Here is a 25,688-nt window from a genome sequence, read left to right as displayed (position 1 = left end):
TTTTAATAATTTTTACCAACAATACATTTTAATAAAAATATATTTTTATACAAAATTAAAGTTTAACATTATAAAATTTCTCCAAGCGGTTTAATAAAATTAATTTGGTGCCTTATTATTCTAGCAAATTTTTATATTAAAAAATAAATTTAAATAAAAAAGCATTTTTAATATTTACAATTTAAGGATATTTTAATTAATTTATGCATAATAAATTTAAATTGTATTTTTTAAAAATGAATTAACCTATTGAAGGTAAAACAATATAGAAGTACTTTTTACTTAAAATAAATTATTATTATTATATTTTTATTAGAAAGTAAAATTTTCTAATTTATATAATAATTTATTTACAATGTAATATGAGTTGAGGGTATGTTAGAAAATATAATATATAATTTATTATCTGCATTTTTTAATCCATAGGGAAAAAAGAAGGTATAAAATAGTAAAGGTAGTCTGCGCATAATTTTACATATACAAAAAATTAATAGCCGTCCGATTACAAGATTAGCTTGTGATGTATGGCCTCATTGGCTAAACGTTGTGAGCGTACAAAAGCAAGTGCGCACGTAATCTGAACCCGAAAACTAACTATGGAATTGGGATTTGGTGGGGTTCCAGCCATGGAGTCTGCATTATAAAGAGCGAAAATTTTTTGCCTCGCATCTGCAGGACATGAGCTTGGATGCCACTTATTAGGAAACACAACCGTTCAATGATCATATTGGCTCCAAATCAAAGCCAAAAATGAGAACTTTCAACCTATTTTGCTCGTTTACATTATCTCCATCTTTTCCATATCTGTATCACTCAATCTCTCCAACAATGCTGAATAAAATCAAGCTACGTATTTCTTCGAAATTCTTGCAATAAAGACAATGTTTTGTTGTTTTTTCGGAAATGGGTATTGTTCTGTGGTTGTAATTGAGCTAACTCATTGTGTATTTCCTGTATACGTCACCATTTAGCATTGTCGATTCTGTTAAGGGAGAGAGTTTGTAATAACTATTATGGATTGAGCTTGGATTTCACTCAAATGGGTGTTGGTTGTTTTGATAATGGATGCGATAAGATAGATGAGTTTTTTCAAAATGGTGTAATTACTGTGGCTTTTCGTGTTGTTAGGAAATTTGTAATGGGGAGATTCCTCAAAGGATTTGCATTGCCTATACTGCTTTTGACAGGTTTGAACCGTCTTTTTATCTGAGTGAAGTTTAACGAGGATTGATCATTTATATTTATACTTTTGAAATGCAATTAGTAAGATTCTTATGAGCGATTAAGCTTAGAAAGCTGTTTCCACTTACCACTATGCAAACTAAATGGGATGGTATGAACAATGGTGGTGTTAAGTTAGATTTCTATTATGGTATTTGTGCTAGATGCGTAGGCATACCTCTTTAAAGCACGGGAGTGAAAATGCAGCAGATAATATGAACAATCTCTCCCCGTTTAAGTTTTATTGATAGGTGATCCTTTTGGGACTTTGCAGCATAATATGCTTGAGATTCTAGTATGATTTATAGCTATCTCCTATAGGTACTCTTTATAGCTTCATTACAATGTAGTTATCAGGTAGCACAAGTGAAGTACTTCTTGCTTAACACAAAAAAGTTTAGTACTTCTTGATGAATGTCTTTGTGACGTTCTGCTCCTTTCCAGTGATGCTATGGGAAATTTCTTGAAAGTTTCCACTTTTAAGTAATGAATTTGCATGACTTTCTGGTCTGTAATATACATTATAGTTCATTACCTCCATTCCACTCATTTGACGGCTACATCTTCAGGAATATTTGGACAACATAACCTGCTCTGCGCTTTCTCATTTCATGTAACTTTAATGTGCTCAAATTTTCACATTGATGCAGTTGTTGGTCAACAATGTATGCTTCCAAATAATCTCAATGTTATTGCTGATATATAATATCTTTAAACATAGTGGGAAACAATCAGATATTCTAGTGGCAATTTGTCTATTTGGCTTTATACTTCATTGGTGGAAGAGTGGTTGAAAGTGATCCATATGGCAGACCTTAATTAGTTGGGATCAAGGTTTAGTTGAATTATCTTGGCTTTATGCTTAATGATATTATTTTGTGGGTTTCCATATATTTTGTACAGTGTTGTGCATCTATAAGTTCTTCAACTATGAATTACTGCATCAGCAGTAATCTTATCTCCTTTTGTGCTTTTCTTCATCCAGCTGCTTCACTCAATTGGAGTTTGATGTCTCTGGTTGATTTGTTAGCCTTTCTCTTTGCTCAGTATGCTGCACCAAAAAATGGTAAATGCCGATGTTATATTTTATTCCTGAATCATATCTCATCCTTCTCTCATTCTGCTATAGTGTTTCCTAACACAGGTTTTGTCACTCATATTTTTCTAGTTTTTATTATACTTTACTTCAATTTGACTATGTTTGGAAGAATGGTTGTTGCAAGATGTGAAGGCAGAAAAACATGTCTAATTTGTTACATCTGGTTTTTTCTAAGCCATCTATTTTTGACCCTGAAGCTACATTGAAAGAAAATTGAAGAAATAATCTTATACATTACTAGATTTGACTTGACTAATTGACAAGAATACGTATATATCTAGATTTTAAGAAGTGGTAAGGTTTGGCGTTTGGTCTGTCCGCTCATGAACCCTTCATATTTGTGTAGGAGCTAGTTCAGTACTTAGAAAATTGATGCATCCTTTTGAGACCTCAAGATTAACTCCATTTGTCTATGAAGTGATATATCTGGCATCTTGTATTTTGATTCCTGTGAATGACTAGAAAATATGAAAGACGTCAATAGGAAATGGTCCTGAAATCCTTTCTGTTCATCCTCAGTTGCTCCCCTACATATGAAGTTGCCTTGATGTTGCTTGAAACCTTGCTTCATCTTTCTGAGAAACTGTCAGTTTGCCCCTCAGATAATGCATATTATTTCTAAATTCCTACTTATAGAATTATATATGAAGTTACTTAGCTTGATGTTGATTTGATTTTCTGCAACTGCCATATTCTGCATATATTAAAAAAAAAGGCATATGTTCTTTTAGTATGTAATTTATGTTTATTGTTTCAAGATGTTATTGTTTAGGCAAACAAGTTAGGTAAGATAGATAAAGTTGTGATGGAATATTGAATGTAACATCTGGATGCAAAAATTTGCAACTGATCAGTACTCCTTAAAGTGCTCCTCCAAGGCTAAAATATTTTATGACTAGATTATTACTTTTCATGTTGTTTTTTATAAGCATTTGATAATTTGGTAAATGAACAAAATTTACAACTAAGACTGCACTAATGCAGTAAAAGTCATATCAACGTTGTTGAGAAATATGGGCCTATGAGTGTAGATCATCAAGCAAGTAGGTCTTCATGTTGATTGGGCTTGAAATTGGGTCTCCATTATCAAAATGGCTTAAGCCATTTTAGTTTGGTTTGCCAGCACTTGTATGCCTTTGATTTTCAAATACTCTGCTAATGTGGGACTTGTTCCTACGAACCATATTCTCACAAATATGACATCATATCTGATATTCTCCTCTTCCTGTTGTTGATATTTACATATTTTTTTAATCATAATTCTAAAACATAATTTATCTTTGGTACTTAATAGGTTTTCGATCTCAAAGACAATCTTTATTATCTTGGTGTACGCTTGTCTTCTCTTCTCTGTCTGTTCTTTCACATGCTATTTTTCACATTGTATGGGCTGTTAAGGGGGATCAATGGAGTATTTCTGATGCTCAGTGGGCGAAGTTAGTTGGTTTCCTAAGGTAATGTTTGATGTTGATAACAGTTACCATTGGTTTCCCCTTCTGTTGATATTCCTTTGCAAAAGTTTCCTGAGTTACTTTTTACATGTTGAAATGTGTTGGTTTTGCAGCGTTCATTCTTGGGGTTTGCCATATGTATTTTGCTTTATGGCCATTCAAGTATCTACAATTTTTATTGCTGTAATCGGAATCTATGGGAGCAGATTTCATCTGGATCAATTGAAATATTCATGGTTGAGGCATCTGTTTTCTTCTGTCACACATATAGGTTTGTCATTGTATATTGTGGCATACTTCTATTTCTTTAAAATATTTGCAGTCTTCCTTCATTTTCTAGAGCTTTCTATTCAAATATTCATTATGTTTCTTTCACGAAATAACTGGTATATGAAATGTTCTTGGAGCATTTGGTTTTAACAGGTTGGTGACTAAATTAATGAAATATGCTTAGCAGTTTATCTGGCTTCCTTTCTGCTTAAACTTCCACACATTTCTCATTTATTTATTCTATATTGAATAGGTATTATAGCATAGTTTTGTAAAATAACTTTCTTGTCCAAAATCTAGATGTTGACCTGGACTACATTGGGATACATAATCATTTCATTTGAATCGGTGAAACATTTACAATTACTTTCCCTTCAACTTAGTATTTTGTATGAATTATCCTCCATATTTCTCACTATATTCTTTTCACTGAATGGTGAGTTCAGTTGTTTTTGGTATTTTCTTTAATGAATTAAACCTTGGAATGTTCATAATTGATTATTGCTCCATGGTAGGTTCTCATCTCAAGGTTTTATGCTGCTTATTGTTGCCCGTTGTACAGTTGGTAGCAGCCAGCAGTCATCCATCTTGGTTATCCTTACCATTTTTTGTTTGTAGCAGTGTTGGACTCATAAATTGGTCTACAACAAGCAATTTCTTGGCTCTCTTTCAGTAAGTAACTTGTATTTCCTGTAGACTTTCTCTTGGCTAACTAATAGTCGTCATTGCTTCTACAATCACATAACTTAATGATATACACTAACTCGTATGTGTTTGAAGGTGGTGGAGTTATCTTTTGTTGTATGCGGGGTTCAACATTATCCTGTTGTATGCATATCAGCTTCCTGTCAAGTTTCCTGGGGTTATTCAGTCTGTTGCTGGTTTCATTGGTCTCTATAAAATATCTGCAAAATCAGAGTGGTCAGAAATCTGTTCTTGCCTTTCTCTTCTACTTTTCTACATCATGGTGAGCAAATCATATTTACTTTAAATCTACTACCTGACTTTAATAGTGAAAATATACACCAAGGAAAGAACGAATTGTACCTGATTCCCTTTTTTTTACCTTTTTCTTGTGTGTCCCTCAACTACTTTTTGTGCTTTTTATGAATCTGCTGTAGTAAATACTGCACCACACCCATGTCTGCATAACTTTTTTAAGGGTCAATGACCCATCAGTTAGTTGGTCCTATAAAATCTGTAATCTGTTAGTAGTTTTGGTTGACCATTCTAATTCTTCATTTCATCCTTTATGCAGTGTTTTATTCAATCTGTTTTTAACAAAAAAAAGGAATTATCATCAATTTCAGCCTTAAAGACTGACATTTTGTCTTTCTATCTAAGATACAACAATAGATACCTGTTCTGAAATTTTATAATGCATCTCTGCTCCCTGGGACTGTAGTTATAAATGCATCTTTTCTCCCTGTGACTGTAACTCTACTTCCTTTGCACAAGGAATGGGCAGTGAACTAGTACAAGGCTAGTAGCTTTGTTTAAATAAAAATGGAGATGTGTTTTCATATGACTATGCTCCATCAGTTTGACAATGATGCTCCTTTCGATTACATTCCTCACATGCAATCAATAAATTAAGCTGGCTTTTTTTTTTCTTTATTCACTTGACCATGACTCCTAGCTGCTGGCTTCTTCCTGCATATAAAAATAGCTTGAAGCATTTGGACTGAGAACCTTTGACTTATTTTTTTGAACACGAGAACCTTTGACTTGACAAAGGAATGTCTAGATGTGAATGATTTATACAATCTAAGGAGGCCACTAATTGTTTTCCTTTGACATATGATAAAGTTCAGATGTGCAGCTTAGCAGATAACTGGCCGTGCCTTTTTCTTTCTACATACGGCAATATTCCTTTTCATTATTTGATATATTTACATTGCCTATTTCCTTTGCAGTTATCTTGGATTAGATGTGATCTTACCGAGATGGATTTTATCATCTCCACAAGAGAAAGCAGTTTGACTGAGCAACTTCTACTGCCAAAGCATTCATTTTTTATTCATGAATCAAGGTAATTTATGGTGGTGCTATTTCATTTTGATCGTATTTTTAAGTTCCTTTTAACTAAATATTATAGCTTTTCCCAACTGTGAATTTATCTCCATTTAAATACATCAGGAGCTTTTGTAGTGTTTTAGCTGAATTCTTTCTTATCGCATCATTTTATTTTTATTGTTGTGCAGATCTGGTGTAAGGCATGCAAATGTTATGTTGAGGGGAGCAGTTTTTCGGACTTTCAGTGTGAACTTTTTTGCTTATGGTCTTCCTGTATGCTTACTGTACTATTACTCAATGCTCTCAATTTTTTGTCATTTTCTGCTCCTTGTTAATCATCAATTTATAACTTACTTGAACAGTTGAACTATTCCATATATGTACTAGTTTTTCTGTTTTATTGTTTACTCAAACTGCATAAACCTATGGAGAAGTTTAAATTTTACAGCATAAAATGACAAACAATTCAACTTACAGTGTAATTTTTATCACCCATTCAGAATTGGATTCTTTGTTGGAATGACGAAGGGGCTGTTCATCACATTACAGTGAGGATATCTGTATACTATAGATGATTGGTAAACTTTATTTTAAGCTATTTCCAATAGGAAATGTTTTTTCTGAAAAACATTTTGGGAATTTGTTGATTTTTAGACCAAGGATAAAAGAATGCTTTCACTTTTCAGTAAGCACATATATGCACTAAAAACACACCATAAATGCTTCTGAATAATTCTAGGCTTAGATTAAACAAGGAATTCACAGCTAATTTCTCATCAACTTGGTAGAAACTGTGTGTTCTATAGTTGGTTTATGCTATGTTGTTTTATGCAGTAAGCCTTGCCCTTTTTTTGATTTTCCTCAACACATTTGTTTCTTATCATCTCAATTGTGCTTGATACTGCCATGGCAGATTTCCTTGCTTGCTTTGTCATGTTGGAGTTTCCATTTTGCGAGTATCTTTGCATTTGGACTGCTTGTGTATGTTGGCTACAGTATGATTGCGTTACCTTCATTGTTCCACTTGCATCACTTGAGCAGTTTGCTTCTCATCTTCATTCTCTTATGGGCTGCTAGCACCTATATCTTCAGTGTGGCATTTACATTCCTAAATAAGAAAACATGGAAGGTATTTTGCTTTCAGTTTATGATTTAAAGTCAAGCATTTATGATTATCATGTAATCATTATAGGATCTTTTTGGAATGTAGGATATGGAAATATGGGAAAATGTTGGCTTATGGCACTACCCTATTCCAGGAGTTTATCTACTTGCACAGTTTTGTCTTGGTGTCCTTGTGGCATTAGGCAATCTTGTGAACAACTCCATTTTCTTATACTTATCTGACCGGGATAGACAATCTTCTAGCGAAGATTTCAGAGTAGAAGGTGAGGAAGTCAAATAGTCTAACAATTGGACTATATGCACACATGATTTATTTTTGTTTTCTAGCATACTTTTCTGTCCTGCTGATAACTAAGCTATTTCTTCTTTTTTTCCTTGAGAACAGTTGGCTTCTTGATGCTGCTGCATGGCCATCAAATAGTCATTTTCTATGAAAATGGCTGTCTAATTAGCTTTTCTGATTTGTACTTTTGTAATCGCATAGGTTACAAAGGGCCAATATTTCATGCCTTTTGTTCTTTGAACAACAATTGGAGCTAGATATAGTCATCATTTCCTGTCAAAGATGCTTGCATCCACTAACACTGCTCTTGCATAAAGTTCTGTATATTTCTCTCGTCATTCCTTGTAAATGGAAAAACACTCTCTCTTCATTCTGATATGCTCAGAAGTTTGAAAATTATTATTGTTGTTGTTTTTATTATTATTTTGCACTAGTAAATTTGTGTAATGGAAATTCCACAATGAATTTGTGCATTTTGGTCATCAATGTCATGGCCCCTTAAATTTTTGATGGCGACATTGTTCACATAGGCTATTACATTTGAAACCAGTTTCTAATGAGAGAGATTGTTAGACAAGAAGTACACAGAGTTCAACAATGAAGGATTACTGCAAATGATCATTGACAACAAATATCATTTGCGTGGAGTTGGACTCATATATCTAATATTTACATGCACTCTACTGTGGGTTAAGCACTGGTACACACAGTTCAAAACTTAAACAAGATCTTAGCATGTGGATCATTTGTAGTGACTTCTTTTCTAGATGCACTAACCATTTTGGTAATGCTTGTTACAAGTATTTATCTCCTTTCCTATTATGCCTATAGTGGCTGTTTAATTTTTATTTTTATATTTATAGCTCTTAGTTTAATTATTCCTTGGAAGGTTGCTATTGTTATTGGCCATAATTTCACTTGCTTTTATATTTCAGAGAGTGAAGAAACTAAAGTATTGATTATAGCTACAATATCATGGGGATTGCGTAAAAGCTCCCGTGCTATAGCGCTGGTGTTGATATTTTTTAATGCATTGAAACCTGGAATCATTCATGCTGTATATAGTAAGTTGAAGCTCTTTTATTTCAAAGTCACATTTGTTTATTTGCATATTTATGCAGTGGTAAATATTTTCTCAAATGTATTGAACTTTGGAATGATTATGACATTTATGTAAATATTTATTACTCCCTCCATCTCATAATTTTTCTCCATCTTTTTTTTTATTGTCCCAAAATTATTATGCACTTTTCATTTTTAGATTATAGTAACATATAATTTGACTATTATAACCCTACTTAATTTTATCTTATTCTCAAAAGAACTTTTCATTAATTGTTATTTTTCTAAATGAGTATTCAAAATATCTCTAAGTATTTAATAAAATTTAATGTATTTAAGATGGATATAATGGGAAAGTTAATAAAAAAAATGGTCTTTCTTAGCATGTGTGAAAAAGCAAAGGGGACAGAAAATATGGGACGGAGGGAGTATGAATCTTCTAAATGCTTTCTTGCATTTTATATCTTACTCATTTTCATAAAAACTTTATATCTGCTTTGTGCATCAGTGGTTTTCTTTCTATTGTATCTGTTAAGTCACACCATCAGTTGGAAGATACGTCAATCATTGATTGTCCTATGTGTGGCACATTTTGCACTGTTGTACATTCTTCAGCTTAATCTAATCACACAGGCCTTGGAACAAAAAGGTTCATTTGCTGCAGTTATCATGTCACAGTTAGGTAAGCACTTTTACAAAACCTTTTTGTTGCTTAGGCAGTTTACCATTATTGAGCATATACTACATAACTTATTTGTTGTTGCGTATGCTTTATTATCATTTTTTTTTGTGGTTGCATATGCTTTATTATCATTTTTCACGTGGAGACATACATATTCTTTCTCTTTGATATACTGTTATGATCCTTTTACTTTCCTTTATTGCTATAGGTTTTCTCAATCAAGCTAGTTGTGGGGATTTCTTGAGGATAGCAGCACTTGCATGCTTCTGTGCTGTTCATAATCATGGATTTGAAATGTTATCCTCATTTTCAGCAATTTTGCAGAACACTCCATGTCATCCAATTGGTTTTAGGATCTTGAGAGCTGGTTTGATCAAATCAGTTCTATTATCAAATTATACTTCACCTTCCAAACAGAGCCATGTCTATAACTCCTCTCGTGGTATGACTCATTAATGATTGAATGTATTCTAAGATATTTTTCGTTTTCTTCAGTTTGTATCTTTAAGCGTACGCTTTTACCAATGTCCCTGACATATACAATGTTATAACATTGCATCAAGTTTGCGCAACTCATTTTTCTTAAAGCCAATTTGTACATGTCAATGTCCCTGGTAGAGTTGGTTTATGTCATGACTTATGAGTTTGTAACTCCTAGCTTATTATGTTTATCAAATTAACTTTTTATATGTCTGTTTTATTTTCAGAGGAAAAGATAGTGTCATATCTGAGGGCAACAGGGCAGAAGTTTCTTTCAGTTTATCGATCATATGGAACCTATATTGCCTTTCTGACAATTCTTCCTACAGTATACCTAGTACAACCAAATTTTACTTCATTTGGTTACCTGTTCTTTCTTCAGTTATGGATGAATGGAAGACAACTTTTGGGGAGGACAAAAAGACGCCTTTGGTTACCACTGAAAGTTTATGCAGTTCTAGTGTTTATTCTCATTTATGGATGCAGTGTCTGTTTTAGTTTTCAGAAGTGGTTGTCAAGGATGGTTGACGTGTCTTGTGCCTTTGGATACAAGTCAAAAGCTTCTATGCTGGAAAATGTCTGGCAGTCCCTTGCTGTATTAATTGTGATGCAACTATACAGCTATGAGAGGAGACACAATACATTTCCCCTATCAGATCAAGACAATGCACCAGAAAAACGTTCTTTTTCTTTTGTGAAACGTCTTCTAATCTTGCATAGTGAGAAGATACTACATCTGGCCTTGTTTTATGCAGCTCTGTCCCCTGTGAGTGCATTTGGTTTTCTATACATTATTGGCTTGGCTGTTTGTTCAACATTGCCAAAATCTTCACAGATCCCATCAAAGCTGTTTCTAGTTTATTCAGGATTCCTTGTGATGTTTGAGTATCTCTTCCAGTTGTGGGGTGACAATGCTGAAATGTTCCCTGGTCAAGAGAACTTTTCTCTTTCACTTTTCCTGGGATTGCAGTTCTATAAGCCGGGTTTCTTGGGTCTAGAATCAGGCTTGAGAGGAAAAGTTTTTGTCATTGTTTCATGTATACTTCGATACAATGTCTTCCATTGGTTAGAAAGGACCCCTTACAATTTTGGAGATGGAAAGACATGGGAGGAGCCACATTTGTTTAGCTCACGAGAAGAAACCCCTAGGGATATACCAAACCACACAAGCAAAAGTAAACACCCTATAGGTGCCCGCCATTTGTTAGAAAAGCAAAAAGAAGGGAGAAGTCATTCATGGCCATCTTTTAGAAATATTTTATCTCAGGGGCCTGATGCTATCTTCTCTGACATAGGAGGCTTTGAAGGCAGTAACATGGGAAAGTACTTAAATAACTGTGGGAGTTCCAAAGAAAGCCACAAGTGGAATCGAAAGCGAGTTCATATCTTGAGAAAAGAAAGACTTTACCTGCAGATGACTACTCTTAAAGCATGCATGAAGTTTTGGATAGAGAATGTGTTCAATCTCTTTGGACTTGAGATTAACATGGTTGCACTACTTCTCGCCAGTTTTGCTGTGCTCAATTCCATCTCCTTGCTTTATGTTGCGTCACTTGCTGCTTGCATTCTTTTACCTCGGCATGTAATGCGAAAATTGTGGCCCATATTTGTATTCTTGTTTGGTTCTGTTATCATCCTCGAGTACTTGGCTATTTGGTTGAATCAAACATCTGGGAAGCAATATGCTGCTGGTGACACACAAATACCTTGTAATGCTTGTTGGCGAAACTCTCATCTTTACTTTGACTACTGCAAAAAATGCTGGCTAGGTATATCTTTCAATAAAATTTTTAGAATTGTAGGTTAACAAACAAAACAGCTTTTCCCTGTTTACACTACATAATTTATAAATTCAGACTTCTGGGATTCAACTTCTAACCAGTACATGTTTCTTCCATGGATAAAATTGTAATAGGAGCACTTTTATTAGTTCTCCAAGAAAGTTCAGAAGGATAAAGAGCTCTATATAAAGTCATTTGAATACCCCTTTAACTATAGACTACTTGGCTTTGGAATTATGGATATCTCTCTTATTATTTGCACTGGCATCCTCTCAATTCACAAGAATTTAACTCAAAACTTTGTCCAGCCTTTTTTTCTTAATTAAAGTTCGCAATAAAAAATTGACTGTGAATTTAGCACATGAAGGACGGGGATTCTTTAAGGCACATGCCATGCGCCAAATTTACTGGCCATTTTGATGGAAAATTTAAGAATTTGGATGGAGATACTCTAAATAAAAGTTTTGTAATTTTAGGTTAAATTTCAATCAAAAGATATTTGTCATGTCTAGATTCAAATGTTCTATGGTTGCTGAGTTTCTTATACAGCATTAAGAGAATAATTGCAGTCACTTTTTCTCTTCAGTAAAAACCACTTAACTGGATACTTTTGGGATTTGCCTAATGCTTATGGTCAAATTAGAGTGGCATATTAGCCATGGCTAATCGGCAATGCATATAATTTCTGCAAAATTTGATTATTTTGTCTAACTGATACAGGATGAATACTTCTCTTTCTTCATAACGAAAGTTTGCTTAGCCTTTACCCACTGTGGCATTCAACTAAAGGAATTGTTTCTTTGCAGAAATGAACTCATTATCAGGCGGTTTCTTTTAAACTTAGCTTAGCACTTGCATCTGAATCATGCATTGTCTTAATTCTTTTTTAATTTTTTTTTTATAAATCAACCAAGGGCTATAAGCTCACATGCTTAAATGCCAAAAGTATTGAAATTATCTTACTTCAATCCTAAGATATGCTTTCAGAACATTGGTGCCATATCTTCTATAAATGTTGATGTCAGAGACATGTTACTTTTCTGCAGGAATCATAGTTGATGATCCGCGGATGCTTATAAGCTATTATGTGGTATTCATGCTATCATGTTTCAAATACCGTGCTGACCACTTGTCCAGTATCTCAGCATCATATAAATATCAAAAACTGAAGTCTCGATATAAGAATGCATCACTGAATGATCTCTTATTTGAAAGAAAGTTCTTGTGGACATTGCTTGATTACTTGAGGCTTTATAGTTATTGCCACTTACTAGATCTTGTTCTGGCTTTAATTTTAATTACGGGAACACTTGAATTTGACATTCTGCACCTTGGATACCTTGGTTTTGCTCTTGTTTTTGTCCGGATGAGGCTCGAAATACTAAAGAAGAAGAATGAAATTTTCAAGTTCTTGCGGTTGTACAACTTTGCTGTAATTGTACTGTCTCTTGCTTATCAATCCCCTTTTGTGGGGGATTTTTGCAAGGGGGAATGCCAAATGATAGACTACATAAGTGAGGTGGTGGGATTTTATAAATATGATTATGGGTTCCGAATTACATCAAGATCAGCGTTAGTTGAAATTATCATATTTATGCTTGTAGCATTGCAATCATATATGTTTTCAGCACCGGAGTTTGACTATGTGTCTGAATATCTTGAAGCAGAGCAGATTGGTGCTATAGTGCAAGAGGAGGAGAAGAGGGCTGCTTGGAAGACTTCTCAATTGCAACAGATACAAAAATCTGAAGAGGAGAAGCGCTTGCGTAATTTGCAAGTGGAGAAGATGAAATCAGATATCCTTAACCTCCAAATCCAGCTTCAGAGTATTAATGTTTCTCAAAGTCAAGGCAATATGTGGAGAAACTCATCCCCAAGATTAGATGTAGAGAATAGCACCACAGGCAAAGGTGAAAATGATTTTAAGCAGCAAGATGTTGAATTAAGCCCTGATTTATTTTTTTCTTTTGGGGTGAATGAATCTCCGAGGAATGAAAACTCAATTAGTCCATTAGCAGTTCACTCTAGAAAGCATTCAATGGAATTTCTTAATGAGATCACTGAGCTATCAGATAAAGCTGGTAGTGGTGAGTTTTTGGATTCACATGAAAGAGATGGAGCAACATTGCAAGCCAAGACAAGGCCACTAGTCTCAGCCGTACATCTGTTCAGTGATGGAGTTTCTCAAATGCAATCACTTAGTAATATGGCGGTTTCCAATATAGTGAGTTACTTGAATATAAAACGTGAAGAACCAGATCTTACTGGTGATTCTTCTGATGAGGAGGTATTCTTTGAGATAGAGAATAAGAACATAGGGTGTGAACCTGTGGAGTTGACGTTTTCCATGCAATCTGATGATGAGTCAACCACCTCTGATGATGCATGCTTGCAAATTGGGATGATTCTCCGGTACATGTGGGCACAAATGCGATCTAATAATGACATTGTTTGTTATTGTTGCTTTGTTCTAATATTCATGTGGAATTTCAGTTTGTTTTCAATGGTTTATCCTGCGATTCTCTTTCTGTATGCACTCTGTGTGAGTACTGGTCCAAATAACATGTTCTGGGTTATTATGCTGATTTACACAGAGATGGCTATATTGGTTCAATACATATATCAAATCATCATCCAGCATTGTGGGTTGACCTTCAAGATGAGTTTGCTTCAGGAACTAGGATTTCCTGCACATAAAATCATGTCATCTTTTGTAATAAGCAACTTGCCCCTTTTTGTGGTGTATTTATTTACTCTTCTGCAAACCTCCATAACTAGAGACAGTGAATGGGCAGCTATAGCTGAAAGCTTTGGGAAGAGAAGAAACAAGTGTCAAGAACAGGCTGTTAAGAATTGCAGAATGAGAATAGAAAGGTTGCTTTTTTTTGCTAAAAATTTTATGAAACAATTGGTTAGAAGCCTCTACAGGTACTGGAAATCTCTGACACAGGGTGCAGAAACTCCACCTTATTTTGTACAACTGTCTATGAAAGTGGATTTATGGCCTCAGGATGGAATTCAGCCAGAAGGAATTAAATCAGGAATAAACAAGCTGCTGAAGATCATGCACGACAAAAGATGCCAGGAAATGAGCTCGAACCATTTCCATTCAATCAGTGTGATTCGTATTCACAGCATTGAAAGAAGTCTAGAAAATGAAAATGATAATGTTGCTCTGGCTGTGCTTGAAGTATTGTATGCTGCTTCTTTCAAACAATGTAGCCAAGCAGGTTTTTACCAGTCACTAACTCCAGCAGCTGATGTGGCATATGAGATTCTAGAAGCTCAACGTGCTGGCGTCATTGAAGAAATAGGATTCCCTTATCCGATACTCTCAGTGATTGGTGGTGGAAAGAAACATATTGATCTCTATGCATACACATTTTGTGCTGATTTGGCTGTTTTTTTCTTGGTGGCCATTTTCTACCAATCTGTTATGAAGAACAACAGTGAATTCCTTGAAGTTTATCAGCTTGAAGATCAGTTCCCTAAAGAGTTTGTATTTATCTTAATGGTAAATTTTTAACCTCTTTCCTTGTTATTATTGGTGTAAAGTCATAAGTTAGCAATTCACTTTGTTTTGGTGGGTTGGGGTCTATTTTTCCAAATTTCTCCTTTATATGCTAGTCGGACAACCAGTGGAATATAACCAATCAATGGCATCAATCTGATATTATATTTTATCAAATAAGTTAAAGAAAAACTGAGATTTTTTCTAAACCACATTCAACTCATTTGGTTTGTTCCATTGAATACCCATATATGCATTTAAGGAGTTCACTCCGAAATCTGAATGGCTTTGAAGTGGGATCTGTAAAAGGTCTCCAAACATGTATTTAACTAGTTCCAAATGTTTTAGTTCATACTCAAACTGAATTTTAAAAGAAATCCCATAACCTGAACATATTTAGTGGTGTCAATTTCTGTCTTTTTGTCTGTTTGCCTTCCTAGATCCATGCTGCTTTTCTGAATCATACAAAATGGTTTCTTCTTGCAGGGTATCTTTTTCTTGATAGTGCTTGACCGTATCATATACCTTTGTTCATTTGCCACTGGAAAAGTTATATTCTATCTTTTCAATTTTGTTCTCTTCACATGCTCAGTCACAAAGTATGCTTGGAACATTGAGCTGCGAAATAGACATGCAGCAAGATTTGCACTTTGTGCTATCTATTTCACAAAGGCAATTTCTCTATCTCTGCAAGCCATACAAATAAGATTTGGGATTCCTCACAAGAGTACTTTATATAGGCAGTTCTTGACAAGTAGCATTTCACAAGTTAACTATTTTGGGTTCCGGCTTTATCGCGCTCTTCCATTCCTTTATGAATTGCGATGTGTCCTAGATTGGTCTTGCACAACTACATCTTTGACTATGTATGACTGGCTGAAGGTATGTCCATTGTTGTTGAAATATAATCATCATTATTTTCATTTTCATTATATTGAAATCACTCAATGTGCTTCAGACATGCTCTGGCATGCAGTTCCAGATATATATATTAAAGCATCTGATATTGATCTCCATACATGTTTTAACTTTTAGCATTTATCAATACTTTTAACTATATCATTTTCAATGATTCATAGAATGCACTTGTGTAGTTATTGCAGTTTCTATCATAATCTTTTTTCCATTTTCACGTGAATGCTTCATAGAGAATAGTATATGTGCTTGTCTCCCTTAAGCTCTTAGACAATCGTTGGGACTTCCTTAGATTACCATTTTTTTGATAGGGATTTCCAAAAGGATGCTTTTTTTCTTTTGTTTGACCTATTCCTGTATACTGTATAATGCAAAGGCAACCAAATGGATGGCATCAAATAGGCATTGTTAATAGACTTGGAAATTTATATTCATTGTTGGCCCGCATCCTAGGAACTGGGGCCATCATTAAGCAAATGTGGCAATAGAGCTTTGTTTCGCTAGGTTCTGGATTTGGCTCTAGGGCCATCAGTCTTGGAACCTCCTTATTTGGTGAAAATATCTTTCAGTCCCACGTTTCAGGTTTTTAATCTTGTTTGGACTTCTTGTTGCATTCTTGTTCTATGTTGCACATGCTTTTGGGTCTATCACGTGGGGGGGCGTTTGAATTGAATTGTTGGCTTGTTCCTTAAGTTGAACAACTTATGGGCGTGCTTAATTACAAAAAATAATTTTCTGTTTTCTATCTACTATTTTGTTTTCATTTTTTTTGTTTTGTTCTCTATGGAAAATTGGAAAAACATGTTCATTTCATGTAACATTGAAAATTATTTTCAATGGGAAAAACTAGAAAATATGTTTAAATTAATCATTATTTTTTGTAGAAAATATTTTTGTTTATAATACTTCCCACCTTAATTTTTATATTAATTTAAAATAAGGAGAAAAATTCATGCATTTTATATTAATTTAAAATAAAAAAATATTTATGCATACTTATATAAATATAATTATTAAAAATTGTGTTTTGTTTGTGTAAAATCTATTCATACACGAAGTTCATGTTTTTCACTTTGGAAAATCATGTTTTTCAAATTTCCAATATAATGAAGAAAATATGAAAAACAATCGTTTCTGTTGAGATTCTTTCTGTAAATAGTTTAGATTTGTAGTGATAATTAGGGATATGATTTTGTGATATGATTGGGATATGATTAAGCTATAATCAAGAAATTAATTTATTTTCTTATCTAGTATGTACTCTTATAAGTAGTATATATACTCCAATTGGCTTGAGGGGAATATTCAAGTATTTTCCCTCAAAATTTCTGCTTTCTTCTTCTTTTCATCATCGATTTCAGTTTCAATGTTTTTTATTTCCTTTATAAAATTTAGAAAATGGAAAATTTGTTTTTTGTTTTCCAATTAAAGTAAAAAAAGTTAAAATAAACACTTTTTTAAATTTTTTGAAAAATAAGAAAAAGTTTTTCCTATTTTTTGTAACTAAACACGCTCTAAGGACATCATAACTCTGTTAAACCTGTCAAACCAAGTTCTGAGAGATTGTTTTAGCTCGTATAAAGCCATTTTTAATTTGCACACCTTTCCTTGTGTCTTTTCATCAGCAAACCTAGGAGGAATCTCCATGAACACCTCTTTCTCTAAATCTCCATGGAGCAATGCATTTTTCACATCAAACTGTTGTAAGTCTTAATCCAAGTTGGCTGCAAAAGATAACAAGATTGAGTTCATTTTTGCAACTGGAGCAAATGTCTATTGATAATCCACTCTATAGGTTTGGGTGAAACCTTTAGCAACCAATTTGACCTTAAACTGTTCAATTGTGCTATCATCTTTGTGTTTCACTCTGAATACCCACTTACAGCCAACAAGTTTCTTCTCAAGTGGGAGAGAAACAAGCTCTTGTCTTATATTTTGCCAGTACTTTTATCTTTTCAATCATTGCTCCCTTCCATTTAAGATCTACGAGAGCTTTCTTCCAATCCTATGGAATAGACAGAGGGATAGACAAGACAAAGACTCTATAGGAAGGAGACAATTATTCATAAGAAACAAAGTTAGAAATAGGGTGTTTGGTACAAGATTTGATACTTTTTCTTTGTGCAATAAGTTTATCTAAATAATTAAAGCACTCAAGAGTTGTGGGTAACTCACAAGAAAAATATTCTTGACTTTAAGTCGGTTGCATAATAGCTTCTATTGCATAATAGCTTCTTTTGCCTTGTCTCTCCTCAAATACCTCCTCAAATCTGGCTTATCTAATCGTTCAATTCTGTCCCCATGATTAGACGTCTCCCCCTGTCTACTAGAACTCTCCCTTTGAACCATATCATTCAGAATCATAGAATTTGGGATCACCTCTTCTTGCTCATTATTCTCCCTTAAAGAGGTAAGTGGCTTGTGCTGAAGTAGGATTCAGTTTCTCTGAAGGTAACATCTATACTGATAAAGTATTTCCTAGATGGAGGGTGATAACACCTGTATCCTTTCTGTGTCGGATAATACTCAACAAACACACATTTAAGAGCCTTGGGGTCCAACTTTCCCGCTGTCCTATTATGGACATAGCAAACAACTCAAATACTTTTGGTGGAACAATTTATAAATTCCTTCTTTGGAGAACTTCTAAAGGACTCATAAAGTTAAGGGCCTTGAGAGGCATTCGATTGATAAGATAGGTAGATACAAGGACTGTATCTCCCCAATATGCTTTGAGTAGGTTCATGGTGAACATGAGAGATTGGGCTACCTCTAATAGATTTCTATTTTTCCTTTCAGCAATGCCATTTTTTGCACTAGTATGAGGACAACTTGTCTGGTATTCTATCCCATTGGACTCCAAATAAGTAGAAAATCTATCATCCATATATTCTCTTCCATTCTATTGTCAGTTCTCAAAATTTTCGCCTTAATATCACATTGAGTATAAATCATCTTGCGAAAGAATTGAAAACAAGAAAAGACATCACTTTTAGCTTTAATCAAATATACCCAAGTCATTCGAGTGCAACAATCAACAATCAAGAAAAGACATCATTTTGTGCACTAGTACAGTTTGAGTAGACCTCAAACATCAGAATAAATAGTCACAAAACGATAGGAGGTTCTAGTGTGCTTAGCGTACTTACAAGTATAACAAATAAAGAACCAAACTGAGTTCTAGCAAACAAACTAGAATAAAGTTTTTCTAAGACAAAAAATGATGGATTCCCTAACCGCCTGTGCCACTGTATTTCCTGATTGATATCTTTATTTTCTCCAAAACAGGCTTGAAATATCAAAGAATCTAGATCACTTTCCAACATGTATAAGCCCTCATACAGTCTACTATTGCCAATCCTTTTTCCTGTGAGAAGATCTTGAATAACATAGTGATCAGAGAAGAATTCAATTTTACAGTTAAGAGCATTGGTGGTAGCACTGACAGATAAAAAATTCACAGGAAAATAAAGAACATAAAGAACAGATGATAATTTAATATTGGGTGTATAAGTAACAAAATCTATTCTGGATATGCGAGTAAAAGAGCCATTAATAATTTTGACAATGTTTTTTATTAGAAAAGGAAAATAATTTAGAAAATCTTTAGAAGATCCTGTCATGTATCTATTCGTATCAGAATCAATAATTCATGGAACAATATTAAGAGAGGAAGCATTACCTGACTTTACATGTGGCACCAGAAGAGGAAGATGTGTCAATATGAGGTAGGAGGCGCTTGAGACTTCGAATTTTATTAGGAGAAAGGAACTCAGCAGCTGTTGTCTCCTTAAAGGGCTCCTTCACAGTTTCTGCTAAATTAGCTTGAGCTCTAAAGCTACCTCGTTTTCCCTCACGGCCTCTAGTAGAATGGCCATGTAACTTCTAGCAAGTTTTCTTAGTATGCCTCGGTTTTCTATAATAGTTGCAATGCAGGTGATCTTTATCAAAATTAGGAGGTTGCGGTGTGCTCAAACTAGTAGCCAACCTAGTCTTTTCAACTGGTGCAATATAAAGTATAGCATGTCGGCTAGTTTTCTCTTGTTGAACATGGACATGGGCCTCTTCTAGTGAAGGAAAAGGGTTTTTTTTCCTAACATTTGGATCCGAATTGGATCATATTCGTTATTCAATCCTTCCAGAAAATCATAGACCAGATCCTTTTTATTCATTTTCCGAAATTTGATTGCATCTCCAATATAGTCTACCTGGAAGTCCTGATAGTAATCAAGCTCCTTCCATAAACCACATAGCTCAGAATAAAATTAAGAGATAGTAATTTCTCCTTGCTTAGTACCATGGATCTTATTTCAAATATCATAAATTCGGACATCATTCTCAATCTTGGAATAAGTTAAGAATAAAACCTTCCATATCTTTATAGCTCTATCAAGTAACAAATAGGACTTAGAGATATGAGGTTGCAGAGAGTTAAGTAACCATATTGTAATAAGACAATTATCCGAGTTCCTTTGAAAAAAATCTAGATTACTCTTATTCGGTTGCTTCTTATTACCAATGACATTACCTTGCAGTCCTCTGGTCTTGATAAACAATAAACAAGACCTTGGCTAAGTAAGATAATTAGTTCCATTAAGTTTTACGGGACTAATTTGCAAGGAAGGATTATCAGAGTTAGAAACCGAGACCTTTTTACTTTCTGTCGTGATAAAAAAAATTAACCGTGAAAAAATAGGAGGTACCCAAGGTTGTACATATAAGAGAGCCCAACCAAATCACCAAGAGATCCGGTAGCAGCACCAGATGGTCGGAAAGAGGTTGAAAATAGCGCCGGATTGGATTGGACAGCATAGCAGCATCAAACAGAGTCTCAAGTGCCGGGAAGGAAGGGCGCGTGAGCCTCACACACATGGCTTTCCGATGTTGGAGTTGGATGGTTGGCCGATGACGATCTGATGAGATGAAAAAAAGCTCCTAGATAGAATAGTACAAAAAAGGTAGATCTAAGATTTTAGAAACTCTAAAGAGAAAAAATTAAATGTAAATTCTAGAAAAAACTGTGATACCATAAAAATTTTAGAGAATTATTATATTTCATTCTTAATCTTTACAAGTGATTTACATTACTATTTATACACAAAGAATTACAATTAAACAAGAAGCCAATAACCAAAATAATTATAGAGATAATTAAGGATTATAATTTATGTTTAGAATTCGTAATCAAATCATATCACTAGAAATCAGCAAATAAGTCAACATTTTACTTAACCAAACTAGTGGTTGAGTATATGAGCCACATGTTCATTTCTGGATCTGATATAAGCTCTCTTTTCAGTTGGAAGACATTCATGCCAACTTATTTCTTGTCAAATGTGATGTGGACCTGAATAGATCAAAACACCAACAAGGAGAAAAGCAATCCAAAATGACTAAATTCTGCAATGGGATATGTTTATTCTTCGTATTGATGTGTGTTATATGGACTCCTATGCTGGTAAGGATTTAAACTGTGTTTTAGTTTTCTAAAGCCTTTATAGCCAATTTTAATATTCTCAAAATGTGTGTGATGGAAACCTAAGCATAATGAGTCTTGTAATTTGTTAGGCAATACTGTGAAACAAATAATCACAATGGTAACACTCTAAATCATGCACTGAATTGATAGGCATCATGATTTGCTACCTGGCTATGCTTAATGACTTGCACTGAATTTATACATGAAAATGAAATGAAAAATGGATACAACTGAAAAAAGAAAACCAGACATAAAATTGATACTTCCAAACAGGTGTGTCTTTTATGGGTGTTCTGTATATGGTTGAGTTAGTTTGTTTTGAAGGCATTATGCTGCTAATCCAAAATGATATTCATGTATTGACGTTTTACTCAAATGAGACAAACCAATAAATGTATGAACACAAATTTTTGGGTTGCAAAAACTTGGTTGTTTTCGTCCTAAAATTGAGAAACTAGTAAAGATTAGCATTTTGAACAGCCTACCTCCAAGAAAGATTAAAAGATCCTTCATTGGAGCAGAAATCAAGAGAAAGAACTCAAGATCCTGAATAGAGGATCTGGGATTAGTGGTTCTCTACTGATACAGATCAGTATACTGCTAGCAGGGAACTGAATCAATATCTAAATTTTGGATCGAGTCCCATTTTTCAGCAAAAATGAATGAAACATGAGCAACAAATTTTTAAGTTCACTAACACTCTGATTTAAGCAACTCTGCACTTTGTTTAAAACTAAAGATAAACTTCTAAAGGGTCCTGGCATTCCCTTGGCTTCTCAGAAGCCTTAGTAGTTTATATTTTATATTGTAAGATGGCAATGCAGATATCAGGAACTCCAGAATTTTGGTCCTGACTCATTTTGAAGAATGTGAATATTGCATTCATGTTCATATTTTGCTGCACAGATGTATAGCAGTGGTAATCCCACAAACATTGCCAACCCTATTAAGGAAGCGAGCATCCGGATTGATATAAGGACAAGCAGTGGACGACTTACATTATTTGAGACAACGTTGTGTGAAAAGATCTCGTGGGATGAAATTAGTTCACATAATGATATGGATCCTGGAGGTTATCTAAGTGCATATGATGAGAAAGACATTCAATTAATATGCTGCCAAGCTGACGCTAGCACCTTGTTCCTTGTTCCTCCTGTAGTCCTAGCTGGATATACAAATTCTCTCAGATGGAGCATGGACATCATCTTTTCTTGGCAGTTAACCAGGGATCGCCCCAAAGGAAAGGAAGTTGTGAGATATGAATTGATTGTTCAAGATGAGGATCTTCCAACATATTTAGAAGTAATGGCAGTGCTAAATGGTAGTACCAATAGCTTCAGGATATATAATGTTTATCCAAGATACTTCCGGGTCACTGGATCTGGTGAAGTGCGATTATTGGAAGAGTTGGTATGTGGGTTTTGTCCTCCTATGCTTTCCTTTCTTACCTTCATATTTGTGAATACTGGCTTCTGAGCTAAGTTTGACATTATGTTTATGCAGGTAGATCTGGTTAGTGGGGATCTTGTTCTCAATAGTGGAAATCCAAAGTGGTGGTCTTTTCACGATATTAATGTGTCATCTGGGTGTGGTGACTTTGCAGGTCCTACAGCTATAATTGTGTCTGAGGAAACACCACGTAAATAGTTGCAAAACTTTGATCGCTGTAGCTTTTATGTGCATTTATACATGTATGCTGGTGAAAGTTCTACAGATGTTCTAGTCATTTGACCTGATGTGCTATTTTCTTTCAGAGGGCATTCTAGGTGAAACACTGAGCAAGTTCAGTATCTGGGGTCTGTACATTACCTTTGTGCTTGCAGTTGGGCGTTTTATCAGACTACAATGTTCTGATCTAAGAATGAGAATACCATTCGAGAATCTTCCTTCTTGCGACAGGTATGCAAGCTCTGTTTTGCATGTGGATATCCATTTTGCAGTTTATAAATTTTATTAATTTTCATACTCATCAATAAATATGAGCTTTTGATGTCTTATTCCTACAGATTATTATGTTTATGACGTTGTAATTTGCAAATTGGAATTTAAGCCTCCAAAGATCTTACTCTATGTTGCTCCCTTGTTACTTATGCATGCCCATAAGTTCGTTATTTTGGTGTAATTGCCTTTGTAGATCTGCTTTGCATCGTCTTCTAAAATATTTTACTCCATAGCTTCATAGTTAATACTTGAATTGAGTGTGAATTGCTCCATCTCAAATTTTGAGTATTGTCATTGGTTCTGAAAATTAACGGAAACAAACTTAAAGTTCACAGCTGAACAATGACGAATGCTTCAAGGCATTGGTAATGCAACTTGTTTTGCTTAATGCACCTTTTATTTTATCCTCTCTTCTTCCTCATTCGCCTTTTACTTTTTCTTTTGGGTAGAAATAATTTTTTGCTCATCGACCAATTTTTTATGTGCCATATATCTGCATTCAGTGGTGATGAACTGAAAAACAAAAGGTAGATTACTAAATGCTTGGTTGCCAGTTAAATTTCAATGGTCTTACGAGTGACATTTTTCATGCCATTAATAGTTTGGATTAAGCCAAGGTCCTTTCTGGCTTCCGTGTAATTTTATAAATCTTTTCTTGCTTCTATTACTACAGATCTTTAGATTTTTATCTTGAGATTCTTGGGCAGCATTGGACTTGATAATTATTAATGGAAAAAGGAAACAAGGAGAGAAAACATACTTGTACTCTAGCGCCTGAACAAAGTGCAGTTGTGAATGAAATCCAAGGACAAAAACAAATATAAGATATAGATATATATATATATGCTTGTCCTGAGTCCTAAATGCTTATCACAAGATCATATTAGATGTGATTGCTTAGTTGACGCAGGTTGTTGGCAATCTGTGAGGATATTTATGCTGCAAGAGCAGAGGGTGAGCTTGAAGTTGAAGAGGTCCTTTATTGGACACTGGTGAAGATTTATCGATCTCCACAGATGCTGCTCGAATGCACCTAGCCTGACTAAGTCTTCTGCAATGTGTGATCTCTTGTCGTTTGTGATCATTCCAAGCATACATGCGAAATCTAGGCCTGACTTGATTACGACTAGAAAAGCTCACTATTTGTTTGATGGGGAATTTTGAGGATTAATCTGGCAGCAATATACATTTTTTCTTTCAATTGGGTAAAAGGAGCTCGATATTATTTGTATTTTTTTTCTCTCCTTGGAATATTTCCCATGATCAAAGCTACAGGTTAATGAGCACAAAAATGTTATAGGCAAGGGAAAATTGGAAGCTTTACTAATATTGAAAAGAGCTTCTGCAGTCTGTGTAGTAGTGCACTTGAAAATGCAAAATGTAAACTTCCATATTCTTGGCAAATTGTATAGATTTTTGCTTCCATCTTTCTGACATAACTAGTTCTACTTTTAGAACTGTCTCATGCGCCTGTTGAATGAATGTACTTGTTATTGCAAAAACTCGGAATGTGGATTAAAGTATTCTTCATGTTCTTACTTTTTTCTTTTCCTCCTTTTTTCTTACTATTATTACTATGGAGGTCTTGCAGACAACCTTGTACAACTGTAGAATTTGTTCTTGGGGTATTCTTCATGTTTGTATTTCTTCATAATCATTGGGTTATCTAGCAGACAACCTTATACAATCTGTAGGCTTCATGCTGAAGAAACGCTTGATTTTCGTCATAGTAATGTCTAGTATCTATGCGACTAAACCCAAAATCTACTATTCACTCGAATCATGAATGGACTACGTAGTGCAGCCTCTCTCTCTCTCTGGCTAGCAAGTCCTCTGTTTCCTCGGAATTCACTTTGGCCCATGGCCATGGATATATCGTGTTGAGGTCCTCAAATTCCATTGATGACTCCTCATAGAACCTAGCTACACTACCATAGACAACGTTGTTTTTCGGTGGTTATAAAATTATTTTATTAATACTACTATAATAACGATTTCGCAACAGTTTAAAATTATTATAAAATAAATTTATTTATTTTTTATTATATATAATAACATACTTTAATAAAAAAATTATCTTATATTCAATAAAATTATAATTTTTATCGTTACTTTGCATTCACTACAAAAATATAATTAAACTACTGTTTCATATTTAGCAGCGAGACATAACGATTCTTAAACTGTAATTATATTATATAAAATAATAATTCAAAATACATAAAATAATAATTTACAATCATTGCCTTAAACCTGATTTTTAATAGTGGTAGCCTACTCTAAACTTTCACTCCCATTTACAGTGTGATCATCAATAATTTCAAACAATCTATTTCGCTTTTTGTATTCATAATCAATCATTGTGGGAGAAT

General features: G+C 34.3%; 1 protein-coding gene across 4 annotated transcripts; it reads left to right on the top strand.

Moving 5' to 3' along the window:
• The first annotated feature begins 627 nt into the window (after positions 1-627).
• LOC110622071 (piezo-type mechanosensitive ion channel homolog) lies at positions 628-24,770 on the top strand. 4 transcript variants are annotated; one of them, XM_021766438.2, is made up of 21 exons: positions 628-1,187; positions 2,207-2,287; positions 3,615-3,774; positions 3,885-4,042; positions 4,557-4,713; positions 4,822-5,008; positions 5,958-6,073; positions 6,246-6,330; positions 6,971-7,186; positions 7,268-7,445; positions 8,401-8,529; positions 9,036-9,209; positions 9,418-9,651; positions 9,917-11,458; positions 12,517-14,984; positions 15,468-15,863; positions 21,196-21,354; positions 22,282-22,785; positions 22,879-23,014; positions 23,130-23,274; positions 24,227-24,770. In XM_021766438.2, exons 1-21 carry the CDS (start codon positions 1,040-1,042, stop codon positions 24,351-24,353), a joined length of 7,500 nt encoding a protein of 2,499 aa, XP_021622130.1. In that variant the 5' UTR covers positions 628-1,039; the 3' UTR covers positions 24,354-24,770. The 4 variants fall into 4 exon arrangements, with proteins under 4 accessions (XP_021622130.1, XP_021622131.1, XP_021622133.1 ...); XM_021766439.2 differs by having other exon boundaries at positions 24,218-24,350; XM_043960271.1 differs by having other exon boundaries at positions 629-1,187; positions 13,138-14,984.
• The last annotated feature ends 918 nt before the right edge of the window (positions 24,771-25,688 follow it).

The sequence above is a fragment of the Manihot esculenta genome, chromosome 9, assembly GCF_001659605.2.
Source record: "Manihot esculenta cultivar AM560-2 chromosome 9, M.esculenta_v8, whole genome shotgun sequence".
Lineage (NCBI taxonomy): Eukaryota > Viridiplantae > Streptophyta > Magnoliopsida > Malpighiales > Euphorbiaceae > Manihot > Manihot esculenta.
This window is presented reverse-complemented; position numbering and strand designations above follow the sequence as displayed.

Coding starts and splice junctions, on each gene's coding strand:
- LOC110622071 (XM_021766438.2), top strand. CDS start 1,040: ATGGGTGTTGGTTGTTTTGATAATGGATGCGATAAGATAGATGAGTTT. Junction 11,459..12,516: donor CTGCAAAAAATGCTGGCTAG/GTATATCTTTCA, acceptor ACTTTTCTGCAG/GAATCATAGTTGATGATCCG. Junction 23,275..24,226: donor AATCTTCCTTCTTGCGACAG/GTATGCAAGCTC, acceptor TAGTTGACGCAG/GTTGTTGGCAATCTGTGAGG.